Genomic DNA, 21,641 nt, shown 5'->3' on the forward strand with positions numbered 1-21,641 from the left:
GCACTCAGGGAAAACATTCAAGAGAAGGCTCTTTCTGCATGAGCTTGGAACAGCTCTGGTGGCTCCTCTTATGGAGAAACGACAGCATGTTCCACGCACCCCAGCCTCTCTCTGCAGCCTGAAAAAAGCAAAAATACCTCTAGAGGTGGAAAATAAAGCTTCCACATCACATACAGAAGCAACTCTCAGGAAGAGGATGAGATGCTACCTCTGTTCCTGTGATAAGGATTGTAAAACCACAGTGATGTGCAAAACCTGCAACAACGCCGTCTGCAAGATGCTTGCCACTTACCTTGCCACCTGCCTGCAGGGCGTACTGCAGAAACTCATAAACTGCAGAAACTCATAAAGACTGTATGAGATGAGACCACTAATTATCGTTCCTAGTTGTTCAGATGTTCCCCATTTAATTTGTTAATTTGTTACTGCTTTTTTTATGCATTTTGATGTTTTTGTTGCATTCTGATGTTCATGCAGTTTATTGGTACTCAATATGTATATAAGTGTTAATTTCTGGTCTTTTGTGTTATCTTTCAGTTATTAACTGAAGTGTAGACTAAATTTGTAGGATTTTATGAAAAACAGATGAATCAAATAAACTATAAACTCTAAAAATTCCAACTTTTATCTTTGTGACATCCTCTTTACATTGATTCTAATCATAATGTAACATCACTATAAAATGCTCTTTTTTCCAGTACAAAAAATAATAAACTATGAATAAAAGTAATTGTTATTGTTAGAATTGTGATTTCATAATATGTAGATACTATTCCAACTGAAAAATAGCAAATATTGTTGGTCAAATAGCAATTAGTAAATAGTAGTGCTCTGCAGCCAAAAAGCAGTTTTTGCATATAAACCTATTAAAATATATATTTATTTAATAATTTATATAAATTTAAAAAATAGCATAAATCCTATGAAAACTGCAAAGTTTGTTACAAATTTGTTACAAAATTTAAGTTTTGTTAAAGACCCAAAGACCATTAGTGTGATTCCAAAACGAAGACCGCATTAAACCAGATGTCCCAGATATGAACTAATAATTGACAAAGAATACAAAAAATCATTCAGGACCACAAATTTTTCTAGTTTGCAAGACCAAAAAATAGGTATTATATTTACCATTGCAGAAGATCTGGAGATGCAAAGCATACATCTCTTTTAAAGTAAAGGAATGACTGGAAAGGTCACAAAGTTGTTGTGCAGAGAATATTTGGCCAACACAATGGACATGACTCTTCTGAAAAAGATGGCCATTTTCAGCAGATTCACCCTAAGCTGGTTGATCAGATCAAGAAGTGGATCACAGGAGTAAAACCAGATGTCACCCTTCTTTAAGCTTATGAGTGGTCAAGATCTTAAGGAGGCACAACAGCACAACAACAACAATCAGGAAGCAGTGATTCTATAATTGAAATGTGACGCTATGCTGAGGAGAAAGTAGTTCCCCGAAACCAAGACCCATTAGTTTGGTGGAGGAATCGTGAGCAAACCTTCAAAGCTCCCAGCAAACTAGCAAAAAAATATCTTGGGATCACTGCCTCATCGGTCCCTTCTGAGAGAATTTTCTCAAAAGCAGGAGAGCTGATTGGTCAAAGAAGAAACAGGATAAAGGGGAAAAATATCAACATTCTCTTGTTCCTACACAGAAACGTATAAGTTATCGTTTTCATGGTTTACACATGGTTTTCATGTGTAAATCAGTTCATGCACAAATGAAGATGACAACTTAAATGTACAACGGAACCTTTGATTTTCAGTGCATTCCAGCCCATTGACAGGGTTGTTTATTTTATTTATTTATTTTAAAGCAAGAGACTTGATAAGTAAAAAAACATGCTCAAGAGGAGAATGTCAACATTCAAAAACCTAAAAAGGAAGAAATATAGAAACATTATGTGACTGTCACAGTTCTGTCTGTTTTTATCCTTGGTTTTTCCTATTTGTCTTCCCCCTGTTGATCTGTCATTTGGTTTAGCCCTTCGTCATTGTGATTCCCTGCACCTGTCCTTGTAATTATTAGTCATCTGTGTCACCTGTGTTTGATAATTAGTTTGTCTTTGAGAGTCTGTGTTTGAGTTCAGTTCTTTGTCGGTCCTTTTCTTGAAGTAGAGGTGTGTGAATGTTCCTGCCTTGTTCCACTTGGAGATTTATATTAAATATATTGTATTTTGTAAATATTGTCTATCGTCTTGTCTCGTCCTGCACGCACCCCTTACAGTAACAGTTATTGAAAATGTTCTGTGCAAAGTGTTATATTTTTGTTATATACATTATTTTTGTTTATTTAATTAATAGTGTTCAGTATTTTTTAATAAATGTAAAACAGAAGCCATGTTTATTTAGTATTAATAATGATGGCTATAAACACTATATCATCAGTTACATAAAATATTTCATATTAGTATTGGTATCGATATTGGCAATACTTGTCTTGAAAGTACTTGGTACCGAATTGTAAATAAAATAATTGGTATCGCCCATCCCTACCACCTGTTTTTTAGCAGTTTTTTTTTCCAGCAGGGGACTACTACATCTTTCAAAAATCAAACAACAGATACAAATCAACTCCTCTGTATTTGAGAAAACAAACAAATATTTATCTTACAAAAGACAAGTTATTTCAAGTCATTTAACTCATGTCCGAGTCAAGTCTAAAGTCATGAATATCAACTCAAAGTCAAGTCTTTTATGAATATTAAGCAGGTCTCAAGTCCTAAAATATGCGACTTAAGTCTGATGCGAGTCAAGTCATGTGACTTTTTTTTTTTTTCATTTGGTGATGTTAGTTGTGTAGAAATTACTTTTCAGATATAACAGTCAAGTAACTATATGCATTATTTTTTTTATTTGAAGGGAGACACAGCAAATGGCATACCTGCCCACCTCCACAATATTCTGTTGAAGAGGGGACTTCAGGACAAAGTTTTTTGTGTTACAACGATGCAATTGTGGTTGCAGCTGTGAGGAAAATGAACTTGAGGCATCTGCCATGTTTTGCTCACACTCTTAATCTAATTGTCAAAGATTATTAGAGATCCAGAGTGAAGAGAGTGGTTGGATTTTTTAGATCCAGCTGCATTGCCAAAGAAAAGCTTTGAGAGCTTGCAGAAAGATCAGATAATGCCCTAGATTTGTCGTCTTCTTTAAGAAATAGAAACTAGTTGGAATTCCACCTATTTGATGTTGAAAGTTTTTTTTTAAAACCTCTGGGAACCCCTGCATGCGGCAATGAGTAACATGGACCCTGTTTTTGCCCCAGGACTGGTCTGCAATGGCTGATGCCATTGAGGTGACTATAATTTGTATCATACCATGTATTGTGCAGATAGCTTTGTTTCCCTTAAAAAACAAACATACACAGGAATGGCCAAATATAATGCAGTATATAATATGTTCTAATATATGGGAAACTAGTGCTTATCTTTTTCAATATACTTCAATAAATTCATTGACCATTAATGGTTTCTAATTGAATTCAAACAGAATCTTACAGCAGATTCCTAGTCCCCAGCATGCTTTGCTTTTGACAGTTAATAGGAAGAAAATGTTAGAATTACGTGTTATTTCATGTGTTTTTGTTAGTGTTTATAACTCAACAAATAAATGTTGGAAATGTTAGAGTTTTAAATGGTTTCCAGTATATATGTATATATGTGTGTATATATATAAAATATATATATAAAAAAAAAAAAAAAATATATATATATATATATATATATATATATATATATTAGGGGTGAGCATAGATTAATTTTTTTAATCTAGATTAATCTAGATTAAATCTTGGAATAAATCTAGATAAATCTAGATTAAAATGGCTAATTTGAATTCTGCTGAAGGCATTCAGAATATGTGTGCTACCCAAATAATGACTAAAAGTAAGTCTTTGAGAATGGATCATAAAGCTCATAAAGCTGTTCTATGATAATTTGTTGATGAAAATAAATTATGTTCAATAAGATGTACTGTTTACTAACTAACTAACAATGAAATTATTTTTTCTACCTATTAGATTGTGTTTTTTTAACGTCAACACCTACCCAACCCTAAATTTAGCCCTTACTGTAATAAAAAAAAACAGTATTATTGTTGTACAGTGTGATAAAAATATAAATCTACGTATGTATATCTATGGTAGCCAGTGTTTCCCCTACGTTTCCACTACTTCTACGTTCATGTTACACCGTACTTTTATTTTGACAGGTTGCCGTGAAGTTTCTGTGTCATACAGTATGAAATGATGCTAGTTTTCTCAAATGAAACGGTAAAAGTGACAAAAATTACCGGGAGCGTCACGTGTGTTTCAGTATGCGTGTAGTAAAAGCTTGTCTCCATCATTCATACATACAGCAGGCAAACGGAACATACCGGATTCATATTAAAACAGTCTTTTTGCATTTCAGTTTTCACATACACTAGTCCATATCGCGATTTGAATTAAGTGACAGACCAACATTTGATTTATGAATCAAAAAAACTACGCATTTACGTGGCATTTCGCTATAGTAGATTCTGTTTTTATGAATGGAGGACGACGCGATCCCGTCTGTGTTTTGGCGGAGGAGACTTAAACGCGCGACCATATTCTATAGTCTTCGGTATACATCCGCGTTAAACTATCAAGGTGAAAGTCATCATATCTTGCGTAGTTTAGACCCAGCTCCCAACCCAAATTTGAGAATAGATTAACGGCGATATTTTTTTTATCGCACGATAAGAGTCTCACGTTAACGCCGATAACGGCCCACCACTAATATATATATATAGTATATATATTTTTGGCAATGAATTTTTATTTTGCTGAAGAGTGTGGAGCCTATGGTTAGATTGTCAGTTGGTCAAACACCATTAGAACTACAGTATAGCAATTCAGTTTAATTTAATTAATTTAATTGAACTTTTTTGATTGACTTCAAATGTTGATCATGGACAAGAATGGCTATTGTTTTGGTTTTAGGACAATTTCGATGAAAGGTTTTGATCGTCTTCAAATGTTGACTACTGTATACGTTTAATCATTTTAAAAAGTAACTGTTGTGCACAGTGCCAGAAAACAGCACAGTGAAGTGAAATTCATTTGAAATATAATACAATTTAGCATGATAACATTCTGACCTGTACTTATACCTGTAGCAAATTAAATATAATAAGAATTGTACTGATGCTCCCTTGCGATACTTGCTTAGCTTGTGAATTTGATATGCTCTGCCTCAAAAACTGCGTGCATCCATTTTTATTAATACTTTCTGTTTGGCAACATAAATTTAGATGATCAGAATCAGTATTTGAGGTGGAGAATCCCCTCAGCGATCTCTCTTGGAACTTGTGAGAAACAGATATTGTTCGATTTTATTTATTTATTTAGAAAAAAAGCCAATCAGAATCCATTCCACGAATGTAATAAATAGCTCAAGCATTTAAAGTTGCAGACAACAAACCTGCAGAACATGCTTTGAATAAACAGTGGTGTGGACACTAATCTAGTTACTGTTACAGTAATTTTTTTAGTTATTGTTATTGGTGTGAACAGGCTTTAAATGTGCCATAGAATGCATTGAGAGAATATTTAAAAATTGTTCTCTGATGATATCTACATAGAAGGTATATGGCATAGGAAAGGGCAAAACATCTCCAGAAATTGTTTTACAGGTCCATTTACAACCCTAGGATTTGTCCCAAGAATGAAATGCTCTGTTTTTGCCCTATTTGGAAGCTTCATGAATATTAATGAGCTCTGCTCCGATTGGCTGTTTCACAGAGCTGCTCATCTATAGCTCGCACATGGATAAAAATATATATTTAATAAGGAGCTCTAGCCGCTTTTAATATGAGGTTTGTTGAATCTGCCATTTTGAATCGCAGACATTTTAGTCTCTTTACTGTGATGCATGTGCTCTGTGTAAAGTTATAATGCAGAGGGAGTGCTTACCACACAAGTTCAGCTGCTTGTCGGTGATTCTCAAGATCTGTAAATCATTCACCATCATCAGCACAGTCATCTCTCTGTTTATGTGGTAAGTGAAATCATATGTATTGCAATGTAACAGGCTAGCGCTAGCATTAAGCTAACCGTGTCTCTTCAGTGGTTTTCTTTGTTTTACTGATGTGCTGACGTTACCGATGATTGGGCAATGCAAATGTTGGAGGCGTAACTATTAACGATCCCGGGAAAGTTTCGTAACAGTCAGTGTTATGTTGGAATTGACCTATTTTTCTGTTGTCTTTTGCAAACACTAGATTTATTTAAGATGGAGGAAACGATGGTGTTTGAGTCTCATGGTATGTCATGTCCATGTACTGAACTGTTATTATTCAACTATGCCAAGGTGAATTCAGTTTTCCATTCTATGTAACCTTTAAATAGCATAACAGTATGTTGGCTTGGAGAGCCAATCTGGGCAGCCTTGGGGCAAAAGATCCAGAGCAAGTGTGTCCGAGTTCTGGTTCCTAAATGAAACACTGTAGGAAAAAAAAAGTATTTGAATTGAGATCTGTTATCCTGTGGCCAACATTAGCATCATGGCCTTTGAAATACAGTAATATAAATGGCTAATATTGTTTTGAATGATTTCAAATGTTTAATGATATTGTTGTGATAATATGTAGTTTTTACATCTGAAAGTGTAGCTGACATTGTAAGCAGTAATAAATCATTATTTTGTAATTTGTTAAATTGTTAGTTTCATTATTCATATGTCAAATGTTTTTTTGTTGTTAATCAAAGATGAGTATGATAGGAGTGTATAATAGATTATATGGATTATATAATGATTACCTGAACAGTTGTGTATTGAGAGGAATGCAAATTTCCTTCTCCTCGAGGCACCATGTCACTGTAAAGGTGGGTGATCTCTATGTCGTCTCCCATGTGTATGTCACAGAGAGCTTCATCTCTGCACAGAGAGATATTAAGAAGATCAGGACCACACAGCAGCTTTAGATTTCAAATGGGAATTGAGGATCGTGTCATCTTCACTTTCTGTAGCTGTGAAAGTAAAGAGAAGGTGACAAAAAGATACAGGTAAGCACCATATGATTTTGTTGTGATAATTATGAAATGTATGTTGTATGAAATATCTAAGTTTAAAATGAATTCACAGAATTTGTATTTAGTAGAAGTTAGGGATGCACCGAAATGAAAATTCTGGGCCGAAAACGAAACCGAAAATTTTGGATGCACTTGGCCGAAAACCGATACCGAAACCGAAAATGGCTTCATTAAAAAACATGTTTAAAATATTTTCTCTTTGTTTGTATTAAAAAAACTACAAATTAATTAAGCAATCAAACTTATTGATAATAAATAACAGTAATAAGGCTGTTTAACAATAACAAAACTAAATAAAATTTCTTTCTGTAACAAAATTGTGCAAAAAAAAAAATGCTAGCTGCTTTTTTACTTCAATTTTAAATTACTGTACCAAACAACAGTGCACAAACAGAAGAAAAATAAATAAATCCAACCTCTTACTGTAAACAACATAACTATAAACACTAAATTGGTCTGCTTTTAATTTAAGCAAAAGAATCAGGTTTATCTTTATGAACAAAAGTTTTTCAGTTTTCTGGCTGAAGACAGTTCCTCTTCTCATGAAGAACATACTGCACTGAATAAAATCACTCAGTCTGTGCTAGCTTTTAGTGCCTTTACGAATTGTGCAAAATATTACCTGCATTAAACGTTTTACTTCAATTTTTTGCACCAGTAGTCAAGTGGATTGTCACTTCTGCCAATGGGTAGTTCAGCTAGATAGGTTGCTACTTGTTGTGAGGCTGCACTTGCTCTTACATCGCTGTGGATTGGGACGCTATCCTGTAAAATTTCGTCAAACATATCAGAAAGCGAAGGAATGTGCGCCTCATCACTTGTACGTGACCGTTTCTCAGGCACAGTTTGCTCTGTTCTCCCCGTCGCGGCTTGTGCTTCACTAGAGGTTTCAAGAGCCGTGAGCTCTGTTTGCACCATTTCGCGTACATCCTGCCTTTTCTCATCGTCAAAGTAAACTTTGAAGTGCTTCCAAACCGCCGACATACTCCGTGTTTGATGCGTAATGACAGCGCGAACGAGACGGGAGGATGGGAGAGGCGTGGCGACAATTTCAGCTTTTATTTTCGGCGCTTTCTTACGTGTCGGCCGAAACCGATAATGCTATTTCGGCCAAAAATTTTCGGCGGCCGAAATTTCGGCGCATCCCTAGTAGAAGTAGTAATTGTTGAATATGTAAGACATAGAATGATAAAGGTACTTACTTTTTTCACTTGACCTGTGAGAGTTATATACCCATAAGTTGAGTATATGTTGTCTTCGTTGCCAGAAATGGGTGTTGAGGGTGGGCACAGTGCATCTTGTGCAGCCTTTACTGCCTCATCTGTGACCACAAGTGGAGCCGTGCGAACTTCTGTGTTGCTGGACCTACTAGCAAATGGGCTAGCCCTCCTCGGGTAGAGATGGTAACATTTTTTAAACTGAAACCAAGTGAACTGAGCTCTACAGAAAAAAATTCCAGGCTGAGGTTTACATATCTGGCAAAAGGTGTCCTCCAGATACTGGTCAATCTTCATCTACAGAGACATTGAAAGACATTGAATGAGATACACAGGGCTGATCTCACAGCAAATGCCATATTGAAGTCCTGCTCTTCTGTAACTGCTTGGGAAACTTGTCTCTCCTTATCTCCAAAGATGCTGCATTCACAGCTTTCAAGGAGCTGCTGAAAGTTTTGAATATTACTGTTGTTGAATCTAGATAAACAAACTCAATACATTCACTCTATGGCTGAAGAAATGCTACGACTATATACAGGTGCATCTCATTAATGTTGTGGAAAAGTTTGTTTATTTCAGTGTTTAAGTCTTTGGTTCTTTTAATTGTGATGATTTGGCTCACATTTTACTTGGGGAAATTATGATAGGATTGTTTACGTTTTTAAGGACATTTCAAACCAAGTCATTTCAGACGTCTAGACAAATCCCCAGGCTACTGAAACATCTCCATCTTTTCCCCAAAATTAGGCTACATCTCCAGGTCTAACCCTGTCGACTCCTCAAAGCCTGTTCTCTTCAAATACATCTTCCACATTTGCACAAATCCCTCAACTTCCACAACAACAAATCACTTGTCTACATCAGATCAAACCCTCTCTGAAGAAAATGTTAGTATTTTATAATGTGAGAAACTGAGTTTAAAGTCTCATTATGCATATGCCCAGAAATAACAACCCTTATTTTTTTTTTAGCATAATCAGCAAACACATGACACTATTCTGAAAAACAAGGTTGTTTTTTAAGTTTTAAAAGAAAAGTAACATTTATAAAATGAATATGTAATGTTTAAAATATGCCCAAAAGGTTATATTTTTTATTATTGTGAATATGATTAGTTCTGATGACATGATTATGACAATTTTAATAAGGTGCTATTACAGGTATACATACACATGCGCCTTGAGTATTCATTTATTTGAATCTTTTGAATCCCAATTCGGTCCAAAAAAAGTTTTGGCCAGAAAGCAAATCTATCCACATTTAACAAAAGAAACATTCTAGGATTCAGATCTGCAACAGCAACTAAAAAATTACTGTGTATTGTTTAATTTAGATAAGGAACTAAATAAAAAACATAGGCTTGAATGAGTTTGTCGTAACAGAAGACATGTGTGTGTATATATATATATATATATATATATATATATATATATATATAAACTAGGACAAATGTACAGAGTAACTTACCCAGTGTTGCCAGATCGGGTTGATGATTTCCAGCCCAAACCAGCCCAAAATTTTAACTGCCAAAATTATGTTATAGAATTTTGTTGACATATATTTTTATCTCCTTAAAAAAATAATGATGGCGGAAAAAAAAAAAGAAATCACAGGAATATGGCTCAAAACAGAGCAAATGCATTTAATGGGAGTCAGAAAATATGCATAAAATGTCCAGAAATCTTTTCAAAGTGGCAATCAAGAAATTATCCTCTGATTTTAACCTTTGAAAAAACACATTAATCTTTTTAATGTCCACAGTTAAAATAACCACATTTTTGTGCAAAAAGTGCACAAAAAAGTCATCAGAAAGCAATGTAATTTAGCTGGCATTTACTCTTGTTCATGCAGATACCCATGACAGCCAAAAATGTGGTTCACTGTTTTAACTTTCCATCTCCCTGACTGGTGCAGTCACCTAAATTGTAGACGTAAGAATACTTGTTAGAGTTGTGTCAATAGCAATACTTGGCAAACCCCACAAGCCCTTAACTTTTTACAGGAAGGACGAGGAAGAAATAGAGGAGAATCTTGGCAGAAACTGTCTTTCTGGGGGAAAAAAAATTATTTAGGACATCCTTCACCCAAATTCTTAACTCCGCAAGTGACAGACAAAATTCATGCAAAGATTGACATGAACCTTTTTTCTTAAGTGACTTTGTCTTTATATAGTCAAATTTTTACATTTACGGGGTTCTCAGAAATTGAAGTTCTCATAGTTGCTTCAATAGAAAAACGACAAATAAAATCCCTGACAGTGTTTCAGTAACTTTCCAAAAGAGGAATAAATAAACACACTAACAAAATAACAAGAGATTGATTACAATAGTCATAGATCAAAGTGATAGATCACATTTGCCATCACACCCCTTTTATATAAGTTACACAGTAAATTGAATTTAATGGCAAGGTATAAAAACATAAATATAGCGTTATGAATGTACATTAAAATAGAGAAAAACATTCCTAGATTTATGATGTTAATAACTTAAGAAATGCATCATTATCTGGGTACAGAATTCTATTCTATAGTCAACATTTCTGTGATGTGTTTGTGATTCTAGAGAGCAGTGCACCAATGGGACTTTTATTTTGGGCTGATGATGTGACGTCATAAAGCTGCGCCGCGCTCCTCATCTGTTGTGGTTCAGCTGACGAAAGGTTTGTGGTTTAAAAGTTTTTTAATCAATGCTAACTGCTACAACAATTAAAGGGGTTTACAAGCTATGTAAAATAAATGCATCATTGTCAAATATAACGTTGCAATGCTTTATTTAGTGTTACAGAAATAAAACGTTAGCCTTTAGTAACAGGGAAGTGCGTCTCATTTCTCTCTCTCTATCATGAATCAATCGTGTGATGATAAGAAGTGAAGAGAGAAACTGAGAATCCGAATCATTTGTGAATGACAGTGACAGGAGGATTGCAGAACTTGCTCATAGCATGTATGTCAATCTGTGTGTGTGTTTGTGAAAGAGAGATGGTACATATTCCAGCTTACTAATGTCATTTTGTATTTCAAGAGTTTATTGCACACTTTGATGCCATGATGACAGCGGTAGGGGCTTGAACTCATTTAATTATAAATGACATTTAACTAATCTGTTACAGTTACGGAGAAATAACAGATAAATAGTTAAATTACAGTTACTTTTAAAAATGTTTACAATTACAAAGTGGGTTACATGTAAATATTTTGATTGATTTATTTCCCAAATCGCATTGCCTGCTTTAAAATAAGAGACACCAATGTTTCAGGAGTTAAACAGAGGTGCTAGAGATTTTTTGGTGGCTGTGCTTTAAAATTAAATTATTATAATCTTAACTCAAGTGATGAAGGATTTTGTAAAACCTGTCTGCTTAAAAAGTTTTTAAAAGGATTATCAGTTGAAAACATTACTTAGAGATTTAGTAATCAAATGTAATGTTACATTACCTCTAAAGCAATTGAAATAGTTACACTACTTTTACATTTTAAATAGGGAAATTTAATCTGCAGCCTATTACAGTCTATTTCCAAAATAACCTTCCCAACAATGTTGATACATTTGTGTTTTGAAATATATAAAACAATTTATTTTATTTGGACGAATTTGTCTGTCTTTTTTCAGATTTACCAATTATCTTGTCTTTTCCTTAATTTCAGGCCCACAATTAGTTAAAGCTGTTGAAGAACTAATAATTTTGCACAAATTTGTCTGTAATCCCCAACATAAATTCTCACTATCTTTGATCACAGACAAGTGATTTTTAAAAATAAATATGAAAAACCCTTCTGCATTTATTTAGTTTCTAGTAAACACAAATGGCAACGTCTGATCCGAGGCCGCAACGCGACCACCTCCTCAACTGTACTAAACGCTCCACTGCGAGAGAAAGCGGCAGCCCCGCAACGATTCCTCCGCTGGCCTTGTCCCGTGTGTGCGCGTCTACGTTGCCCAGTGACGATCGTGATTGTAGCGGGATCACGTAATATACCAGAAAACAGCTAATTCTAATTTTTTCGGCTGGTAGGTGCCATTTAACTCTCAAGACAGCTATGAGCTTGGCAGAGTACTTCTCTCTGCAAAGCCTGCACCTCGTCCATTTACACCATATAGCGAGACAAGTTATCCCTTACTTTTCAGCGTGAGAAACACAAGGTGTGGCGTGAGAGCGTGTGAACTGGTTGAAATGCGTGTCTCACGGTGAATGCGTGAGACTTGAGAGCCCTGAGCTGATTGAGACACAGAGTATTAGTTTGCATTGACTTTTCTTTTAATTATTTTCATATTAAACAGTACACAGTGTTCGAACACACAGAAAAACTGGAGAATCAACAGAGATCCATGCAACACTATTATGAATATGACGTTTATTAAAGAGGAGAGCGAAGACATGAAGATTGAAGAAACATTGAAACATGAAGATACTGAGGAACTAACAAAGATGGAGTTCATTAAAGATGAGAGTGAAGACATGAAGATTGAAGAAACATTGAAATATGAAGATACTGAGGAACTAACAAAGATGGTGTTTGTTAAAGAGGAGAGTGAAAACATGAAGATTGAAGAAACATTGAAATATGAAGATACTGAGGAACAAACAAAGATGGTGTTTATTAAAGATGAGAGTGAAGACGTGAAGATTGAAGAAGTGTTTCCAGTCAAACATGAAGATACTGAGAGACAAACAGGTTGGTTTTTTATTCTCAAAGCTGAAATGAATTGTATTTATGAATAATGTCACAGGAGTCGAGTTGAGATCACATGACAAACACTAATACTGCCTTCAAGTGCAGGCGAGAGTTTTTTTTCTGTAACATTAAATCCTAAATTTGCTTCTAATATTAAAACCATTGATTTCTAGCACTTTGGCTATATATGCAAAAGGCTCTAAGAAAATAATGCATTTTGCACAAAGCAAACCTTGAAATGTGAGTAATCATATTTGGCGACTGCATGCGCTCTGCAGACAGTACAAAATAGGAAAAAAAAACTGTGCTGTAAATATAAATCACAAACAAGTTCCATTTAGTTGTAAATGTGAGGTGTAAGATTGTAAAGTATTAGTTAGGGCAGGGCGATATGGTCAATTTTTTTATCACGATATAAATATCCTAGTTGCTTGGCGCATGCTCTGTCTGCGACCGCTTTAAGTACCTTGGCATTACCTTGGACAGTAAATTGTCATTTGACTATCATGTCATGGATATTTATAGGCGTTGCCAACAGAGACTTTCTGTCATACGCATACTGAGGATGTTGTCATTGAAACCATATCTTTTGCTTCTTCTGTATCGCAGTATCATCGAATCCATTGTTATGTACTGTGTCACTTGCTATTTTACTATGCTTTCTTGCAAAACAGGAATAAGCTTTTAAAAATTACTAATACTTCCTCAAAAATAATTGGTCTTTCTACTCCTAACCTGCTAGCCCTTATCGATAATGCTATCATTCGGAGGGCAAATACTATAGTTAAAAATCCTAGCCATCCTCTTAATTTCTTCTTTTCTCTTCTGCCATCAGGCCGTAGATATAAACAGTTACCTCATAAAAAAACACGCTTCGGGAAAAGTTTTGTACTTTCTGCCATCAGAATGCTAAATTCACAGAAACTGGGGAGTGTGTGACTTTGGGGCTGTGTTGTTGATGCTATAAGCTTATGGGTAACATATATATTTGTAAGATTGTATTTCTGTAGGATATATATTTGTAGCTGGGGGTATATGTGTGAAGTATTATTTGTATGTTGTAAAAGATGTGTGCAGTATAGCTTGGGTACGATCTGTGAAAATGAATTTCCTCTTTGAGGACAATAAATATTAATCTAATCTAAATAGCAAAATTTGCGATAACGATATAACTGATGATATAATTGACGCTAGACAAAATACTTCAAAACTGCACAACTTTATTGGTGCAAATAAAAGAAAAGAACATTTTGTTTCAATTTAACAAGCAGCTGTTTTTGATGTGCATTAAAGCTACCATTTTGTACCAAAATCAATATTACACAAGTTGTAAATTGCTTGCTGACAGTTTGTGAAATCAAAAGGCATTTCTAGGGATGCACTGAAATGAACATTCTTGGCTGAAACCGAAAACTGAAAAAGAGGACACCAAGGCCTAAAACCGAAAGAATTATGGCAATTATTAGTACCATTGCATTTATGGCTATGAATGTGTAATAATCTTACTAAAATCAAGGCATTGCAATTGCATAAATTAATATTAAGGTTTAAAAGAATAAATCATTTATATTAATTTAAACAATTATCATCAATCAATTATTATATTACGTAACATATACATTTATTTTAATGGCTTTGTTTAAATTGTTTAATAGTTAAAGTTTTTTATAACACGTTATCTTGTGGATCCATCAGTTCACATTCACAACTCTACGTGTTTCTCCTCCAGCAGGAGGCGCTATCAGAATAATATTACACAAAGCAGAGCAGCAAATGACTTTTAAATGGGCAGCGCTCATATTTATTTAGTGGATAGCTTTTTGAAGTTTCATCGAAATTCTTGTCTTTCAGTCCCCACATTTAAGACCACCTGAAATCATAATTTAGACTTTCTTAACCCCTAATAACACTGCAGTCATCAATGAAAATTAAGAGCTTTATTTCAAGAACCTACTTTCAAAAACAAACCTTACACAAAATACGTTTCTTTTTATTTTTTCCCACCATGTTCAGGACACAAAAAAAATATTGGGGAACTACATTAATATCAGCATATGAAGTATAATCGCTTCTTATTGTCTCTGAGGGAATGCAGGTCAGAAGCTGAAAGCACTGTCAGTTTTCACTTTCACTTTAACATTGCAGAGTTTTCCCGTTGCTTGTGTGATATCCATTGGCTCACCTCCATGGTTTAAAACATATATTTATAAAAATACAGTAAATAGAAAAGACATATCTTTAAAATATTGCGACGTAAAGCCATTGTTTTTCACAGTGAAAGCTACATCTGTCTGGTTGTCTGCTCCCATCACCGCAGGCACGACTGCAGACACACCCCCTCTGGAAATTTCGGCAATACAAGTTTTGCAAATCGCTATCCGTGGGTCTTTCTCAGATATACTAAAATACGCCCACACCACAGATGAGTTGCTTCAGACGAGCACGTGCAGGCAGCGGTTTCTGTTTGCGTCAACATACTGTTTTGGTGATAAAAGTCTTTCGGCCGAAACCCGAAAATGGCCCATTTTCGGTGGCCGAATATTCGGTGCATCCCTAGGCATGTCAGTTTAAGTTAAATTTGCTGACATCTCCTGAGCATAACCATTTATATTATCCACAAAAGTAAAGTAGAGTTGCTTTGCAACTGGTTCACATGTGTTAGCCAATGCTTCGCTTGTACATGCCGCCTCCTCGGTCGCTGCCATGCTTCTCGCTCCATGTGCGACCGCATGAAAACACCAGCTCTGCCCACGCGCGTTTAGTCCAAGTTTCATATCGTACCATAACATTACACCGGTATTACCTCGAAAGGTATGATATGGCCCAGCCGTAGTATTAGTTGTACACCTCTATATCTTGCAGATAATAAAGTAGATTTGTCAAAAAATAAAGGAGGGAATAAGGGGGAAAAATAGGAAAAAGAGAAAGAAGAAGGAAAAAAAATATTTAAAAAATACATAAATAGATAAAGAGAAGAAATTAAGTGGTTCTCAAACTGATGCAGGGGTACTTGAACAAAATGCTGAGCTTTGGCATTTGTTCATTCTACCCCAACTTCATTAGTAAACAAATCTGCAGCTTTCAAATTTTCAATGTCATTTTCATTTTGTCTGCATGTAAAGCCTGATAAAGCTACCAGTCTCGGATGGAGCATGTGAGTTCTCTCGATCTGAGAGCTAAAGACTTTTGTCTGTGAGCTCTGTGTGCAGTCATATCAGGTTCTCAGGTCTTTTTTCCCCTCCCTGTTAGGCTGCTCCTGTCTTTGAGCTTGGCAGTGCTCCCTTCTCTCTAGAGCAGGAAGGACGAACTCCGGTCCTGGAGAGCCACCGTCCTGCAGATTTCAGCTCCAACCCTAATAAAAACTCACCTGTCTGTAGCTTTCTAGTAACCCTTCAGATCTTGATTATGTTGTTCAGGTGTGTTTGATAAAGGGTTCAAGCAAAACTCTGCGGCTCTTCTGGACTGCCGTTCGCCGCCCCTGCTCTAGAGGATCCATGGAGCTTCGTAAGGCAACCATACCAGGTGTATTATGCTTCTGTATGCAAGCTTCTCTCTGGAGCTCCAATCATGTGACTGCCCTTATGCTTTAGTTGGCAGTGTCTCCTAACCTTAACTCAGTTTATGTCATGTTATGTCAAGCTCTGAGGGCTGTTTCCAAAAGATTCTAAGAAAAACTGGGATTAAAGTCCAAAACCTGACTTGAGATAAAATAACAAATCAATCTGAGTTAAAGTGGTTCCATAAATGACCATTTAATAGGGATGTCCCGATCAGGTTTTTTTGCCCTCGAGTCCGAGTCATTTGATTTTGAGTATCTGCCGATACCGAGTCCCGATCCGATACTTCTATAATAGAGTCAAGAGGTCTAACTCTGTGCCACCGCAGAACTATAGATGTGTTAAAAAATAATGAGAATATATATACCAGAGGTTGCGTTAGACTGTTACATTGCCTGTGACGGACAGGGTCGTAAAAGTCATAAATCATTATCACCTGTCATTTTAATTTTCATATTTTAATTATAACAGATTTAGTTGCATTTATTTTATTGTTAAAGTTTTAATTTTTAATATGTTGAAGAGAACAGATGAGACTGCTTAACTTTTCATGTCCAACACCACACCCTGCAGTGACATCGATTTTAATATATTCTCATTTTAATTCATCTTATTTATTTATTTATTTTTCTTGTGTGTTTAAATTTTTCTGATATGAAAATGAAATTAAATGAAAGCATAAACATTTATTTAGTTTTAATCAAATGCAAAATAAACGCTTTTAATTTTTGGCAAACAGAGGTTTACTGTTAAGAAGAAAAATTATATTCCGTTTAAAACGTTTAAATAATAATTGTGGTAATAATAAAAGTGGTTAATCTTGTTGTAATATTTATTTTTTATATATATTGTTTTATGTAAATGATTTAAAGAGGAATATATAAACACCTACATTATACTGTACAAAAGTAATACAAGACTGATATTGTTCTGTTACATGTTAAACGTACTTTTATTTTGACAGGTTGCCATGAAGTTTCTGTGTGTACAGTATGATATGATGCTTTCTCAAATGAAACGGAATAGTGACACTCACAGCAGCTTTGGAGATTGAGTTTATCTGTTCATGTGAGATGCAAAGGCCAAAAATTAGCGGGAGCGTCACGCGTGCTTTAGTATGTGTGTAGTAAAGAAAAAATACTCGTGCTTCCATCATTCATACATACAGAGGGAAAAGGAACATGCAGGATTCAGATTGAAACTGTCTCTTTGCATTTCAGTTTTCACAAACACTAGTCCATATCGTGATTTGAATTAAGTGACAGACCGACTTTTGATTTATTAATCCAAAAAACGACGATTCGGTGGCATTCCGCACTATAGTAAATTCGTTTTTTATAAATGGAGTCCCCAATCCCGTCTGTGTTTTTTTATTCGCGGAGGAGACATTGTAAACACGCGACCATGTAGAGAAATAAATGACATGCCTCCGTGTAAATAAGATAAATAACATAAGGCTATTTAGTTTGTTTAATAAAAGAACAATGTATAGCCCTGTTCTATAGGAAAGATAACCTTAAATGAGTTATATTGTCATCTGGTGCTATATCGATATCGTGCCCTACCATTTAAGGTCACACAATCTCACTAATGTGATCATGGTTCAGTGAGTGAAGGCAATTTGATGTGCATGCTTGTTCTATCACAGTCCTTAATGTCGGTTATGGATCTATTTGTGTTGTTTAATACATTCGAGATGTTTTGTTTTCCTCAGGGCATATTCTTCATCTGTGAATGTTAGAAAGTCATGCAAACATATCAAGCTTACTGTCAGGAGTGGACGAGGTTTACACAAGTAAACGAGCGCTGCTGCACGCTAAACAGACAATAGTAGTAGCTCAATAATTCTGGGAAAAGTAGACAGTTTGCTAAAATATTTGTTTTTGGACATAAAATGTGACACATGTACAATTATAATCCTAAATGCAAGTGTATTTTTATGATAGCAGTAAATGAAAAAAAAAAGTAAGCTGACTAATACAGTCTTATTTACTTTCTAAATGTCTGTTCCTCATCCCAGTTAAAATGTAGGCTGTTTTCTATTATTTCATTTTTAATTTAGTGCCTTAAAGACTCATTTTAGATCTGGAATTTATATATATATATATATATATATATATATATATATATATATATATATATATATTAAAACATCATTAAATCTTAGGCACAAAACAATAAATACGGTTGTACGTAGTCTATGGCTTTTATTCTTTTTTTGCGTTGCATTTCCTATGTACTTTTATGTTTAAAGTGATAATAAAGTTAAATATTTGTGTGGGAGAGAGTCAGTGCTCGGTGCGTGTGCGTGTTTATGCAAACACACTTTGATGGATTAAATGTAGAGCACAAATTTACCATACTTTAGCACATCTCACTTCACATTCAATTGATGTAAAAATATTGCCTGTTTTCTTTTAATGGATATGTTCTGATGTGATGTGGTTTTTATTTGTTTGTTAGTTTTTTTTACAGTAAGTTATGGGGCATTTTCAATTAAAAAGGTCAGTGTAACAGACCAGTGGTTCCCAATCACGTTCCTGGAGGCCCCCAAACACATGCACATTTTGCATCTCTCTTTTGTCTCACACACCCATGTTAGGTCTTGGTGCAGGGGTGCCCAACCCTGTTCCTAAAGATTTACCATGCTTCAAAGTTTAGCTCTGACCCAGATCAAACACACTTGAACCAGGTAATTAATCACTTAATTAGAGAAACATGCAGTGTTGGGGGGCTCCAGGAACCTAGTTGGGACTCGCTGTAACAACGCATTTTTATGATTGGCTAACATCATGGCCCCCTTATTAAAACCCCAGAAAGAATTATTGTGTGATGAATTTTTTATCTGATGGTTGAGTGGGAGTTTGTCCCTTTTCCTTGCCTTTCTTAAATTTTTTTGCATTTGTCCCCTAGCCTAGGGCATAAAAAATGGTACATAATTGAGATTAAGTCTTTATCTAGGTTTCCTAAACTTTTATTAGCTTGAATAAATTGTATAGCAGCCAGCTTAAACTCTATAGGACACCAGCCGACTATGATCAGGTTTGGACACCATGATATGAGATCTAGCATACGCATTACAAATCTACATGATTGGTGTTACCTGCTTTGTGGCATTAAATTCGGGTTAACTTTTATTTATTTGTTTTCCCACCTTAGGCCCAACAGCACTGAAAGATGAGAGAGAAGTACTGAATGAAACTGAAGAGAAAGATCAGTTTGAGAATCTTCATGTTTCCATAACTGGAAAAAAATCATTTTGTTCTTTACAGTCAGAAAATATATCTACACGAAAAAAAAGAACTAGGAGTTTTTTCACTTGCTTTCAGTGTGGAAAGAGTTTCACTCATAAAGGAACCCTTAAAAACCACATGAGAATTCACACTGGAAAGAAGTCTTTCACGTGCCGTCAGTGTGGAAAGAGTTTCAGTCAACAAGGGGAATTTAAAGTCCACAAGAAAATTCACACAGGAGAGAAATCTTTCATCTGCCAACAGTGTGGAAAGAGTTTCACTCGAAAAGGAAACCTTGAATGTCACATGAGAATTCACACAGGAGATAGGTCTATCTCGTGCGATCAGTGTGGAAAGAGTTTCACTCAAAAAAGAACCCTTAAAGACCACTTGAGAACTCACACAGGAGAGAAGCCTTTCATCTGTCAACAGTGTGGAAAGAGTTTCAGTGAAAATAAAAACCTTAAAAGGCACATGAGAATTCACACTGGAGAGAAGCCTTACACATGCAAACTGTGTGGAAAGAGTTTCAGTCAAATAGGACACCTTTACATGCACATGAAGATTCACAATGGAGAGAAGGCTGACAGATCCCCTCAGTCTGGAAAGAGTTTCAACCAAAATGTATAAACGGACAGTTCCGGCTATTTGATTACGGTTTTTTGAGCCACATCTGAAGCTGTTGTAAATTACTCTACAAACCGAAAAAAAACAATGTAGGGTCCGGACCAATTAGACAAAGTTGTTCATTAGATTTACCAAATAATCAATTTTTCATTAGATTAACAAATGGTCACAGTCCCCCTTCACCCAATCCACAACACTGGCTGCCATGATGTCTACAAATGGTCTTACTATGGCATCCAGGACTTCTCTGCTAGACCAGATAATCTTTACGAATCAAAAGTATGTACTTTCCCCAACTAATACTCTAAAAAGGACACACACTGCCATAGGAACTGACTTCTTTCATTAATTCTTATAAAAACCTTTCTGTGAATGAACAGATCCTCAGATCATTGTGTATATTATTACTGTTCATTTATTTTGTCTTTTGTATTGTAAAATGTTTTTATGCATGTGTTATGATCACTATGTAGTATAACATCACATATAACATGATAAGTCTCGTTGAATTTGTTGATGATCTAAAAGATTGTGTCTTATCTTTTGATACCTATGCAGAATATTAGTGTTTTAAGAATCTTTAGTAGTTTTTTCATGAACAACCAATCCCAGAATTGGCTCTCTAGCCTCCCAATGATCAATTAACCTGGCCTCCCAATTACCTTTATCTCTTAACTGCGGCCCCCATAGGAGATAAAGGGTTCACACAGTGACTTGCCTCAGTTCTCCAGGCTTTTCTCAGTTCTTTTAGTACCGTGTCTCATCACCTTGCCATCTTCTGTTTGATAAGTCCCAGAGTTGATTCTTCTGCGCCTGGGAGGCCTTAAACTCCTAGGAAGATGAGGAAAGATGAGCTAGAACTCTCTAGTCAAGTCAAGTCACCTTTATTTATATAGCGCTTTTAACAATACAGATTGTGTCAAAGCAACTGCACAGTATTTAAACACCACAATAGTGGGTAGGTAACACATTATTGTAAACAATCAATTTTAAGATCAAGGCAGTACAGCAATGAATTCAGTGATATCATCGTCAGTTCAGTATTATACGATATCGCTGGAAAGTGTCCCCAACTAAGCAAGCCAGCGGCAAGGAACCAAAACTCCATGGGTGACAGAAATGGAGAAAAAACCTTGGGAGAACCAGGCTCAGTCGGGGGACCAGTTCTCTTCTGGCCAGACGAAACCAGCAGTTTTTACCAATGTCAGATTGTAGAGAAACTCATCAGGTTCCTGTGGAGTCGCACCAATGGCCGTCTAGGTTGGCGATGTCTTC

General features: G+C 35.5%; 1 protein-coding gene across 1 annotated transcript; it reads left to right on the top strand.

The window, feature by feature from the left end:
- The first annotated feature begins 12,558 nt into the window (after nt 1-12,558).
- Nucleotides 12,559-21,361, top strand: LOC141340725 (uncharacterized). The gene is made up of 2 exons (XM_073845817.1): nt 12,559-12,949; nt 19,666-21,361. The coding sequence occupies exons 1-2, from the start codon at nt 12,616-12,618 to the stop codon at nt 20,367-20,369; spliced, it is 1,038 nt and encodes a 345-aa protein (XP_073701918.1). The 5' UTR covers nt 12,559-12,615; the 3' UTR covers nt 20,370-21,361.
- The last annotated feature ends 280 nt before the right edge of the window (nt 21,362-21,641 follow it).

The sequence above is a fragment of the Garra rufa genome, chromosome 1 (assembly GCF_049309525.1).
Source record: "Garra rufa chromosome 1, GarRuf1.0, whole genome shotgun sequence".
NCBI lineage: Eukaryota > Metazoa > Chordata > Actinopteri > Cypriniformes > Cyprinidae > Garra > Garra rufa.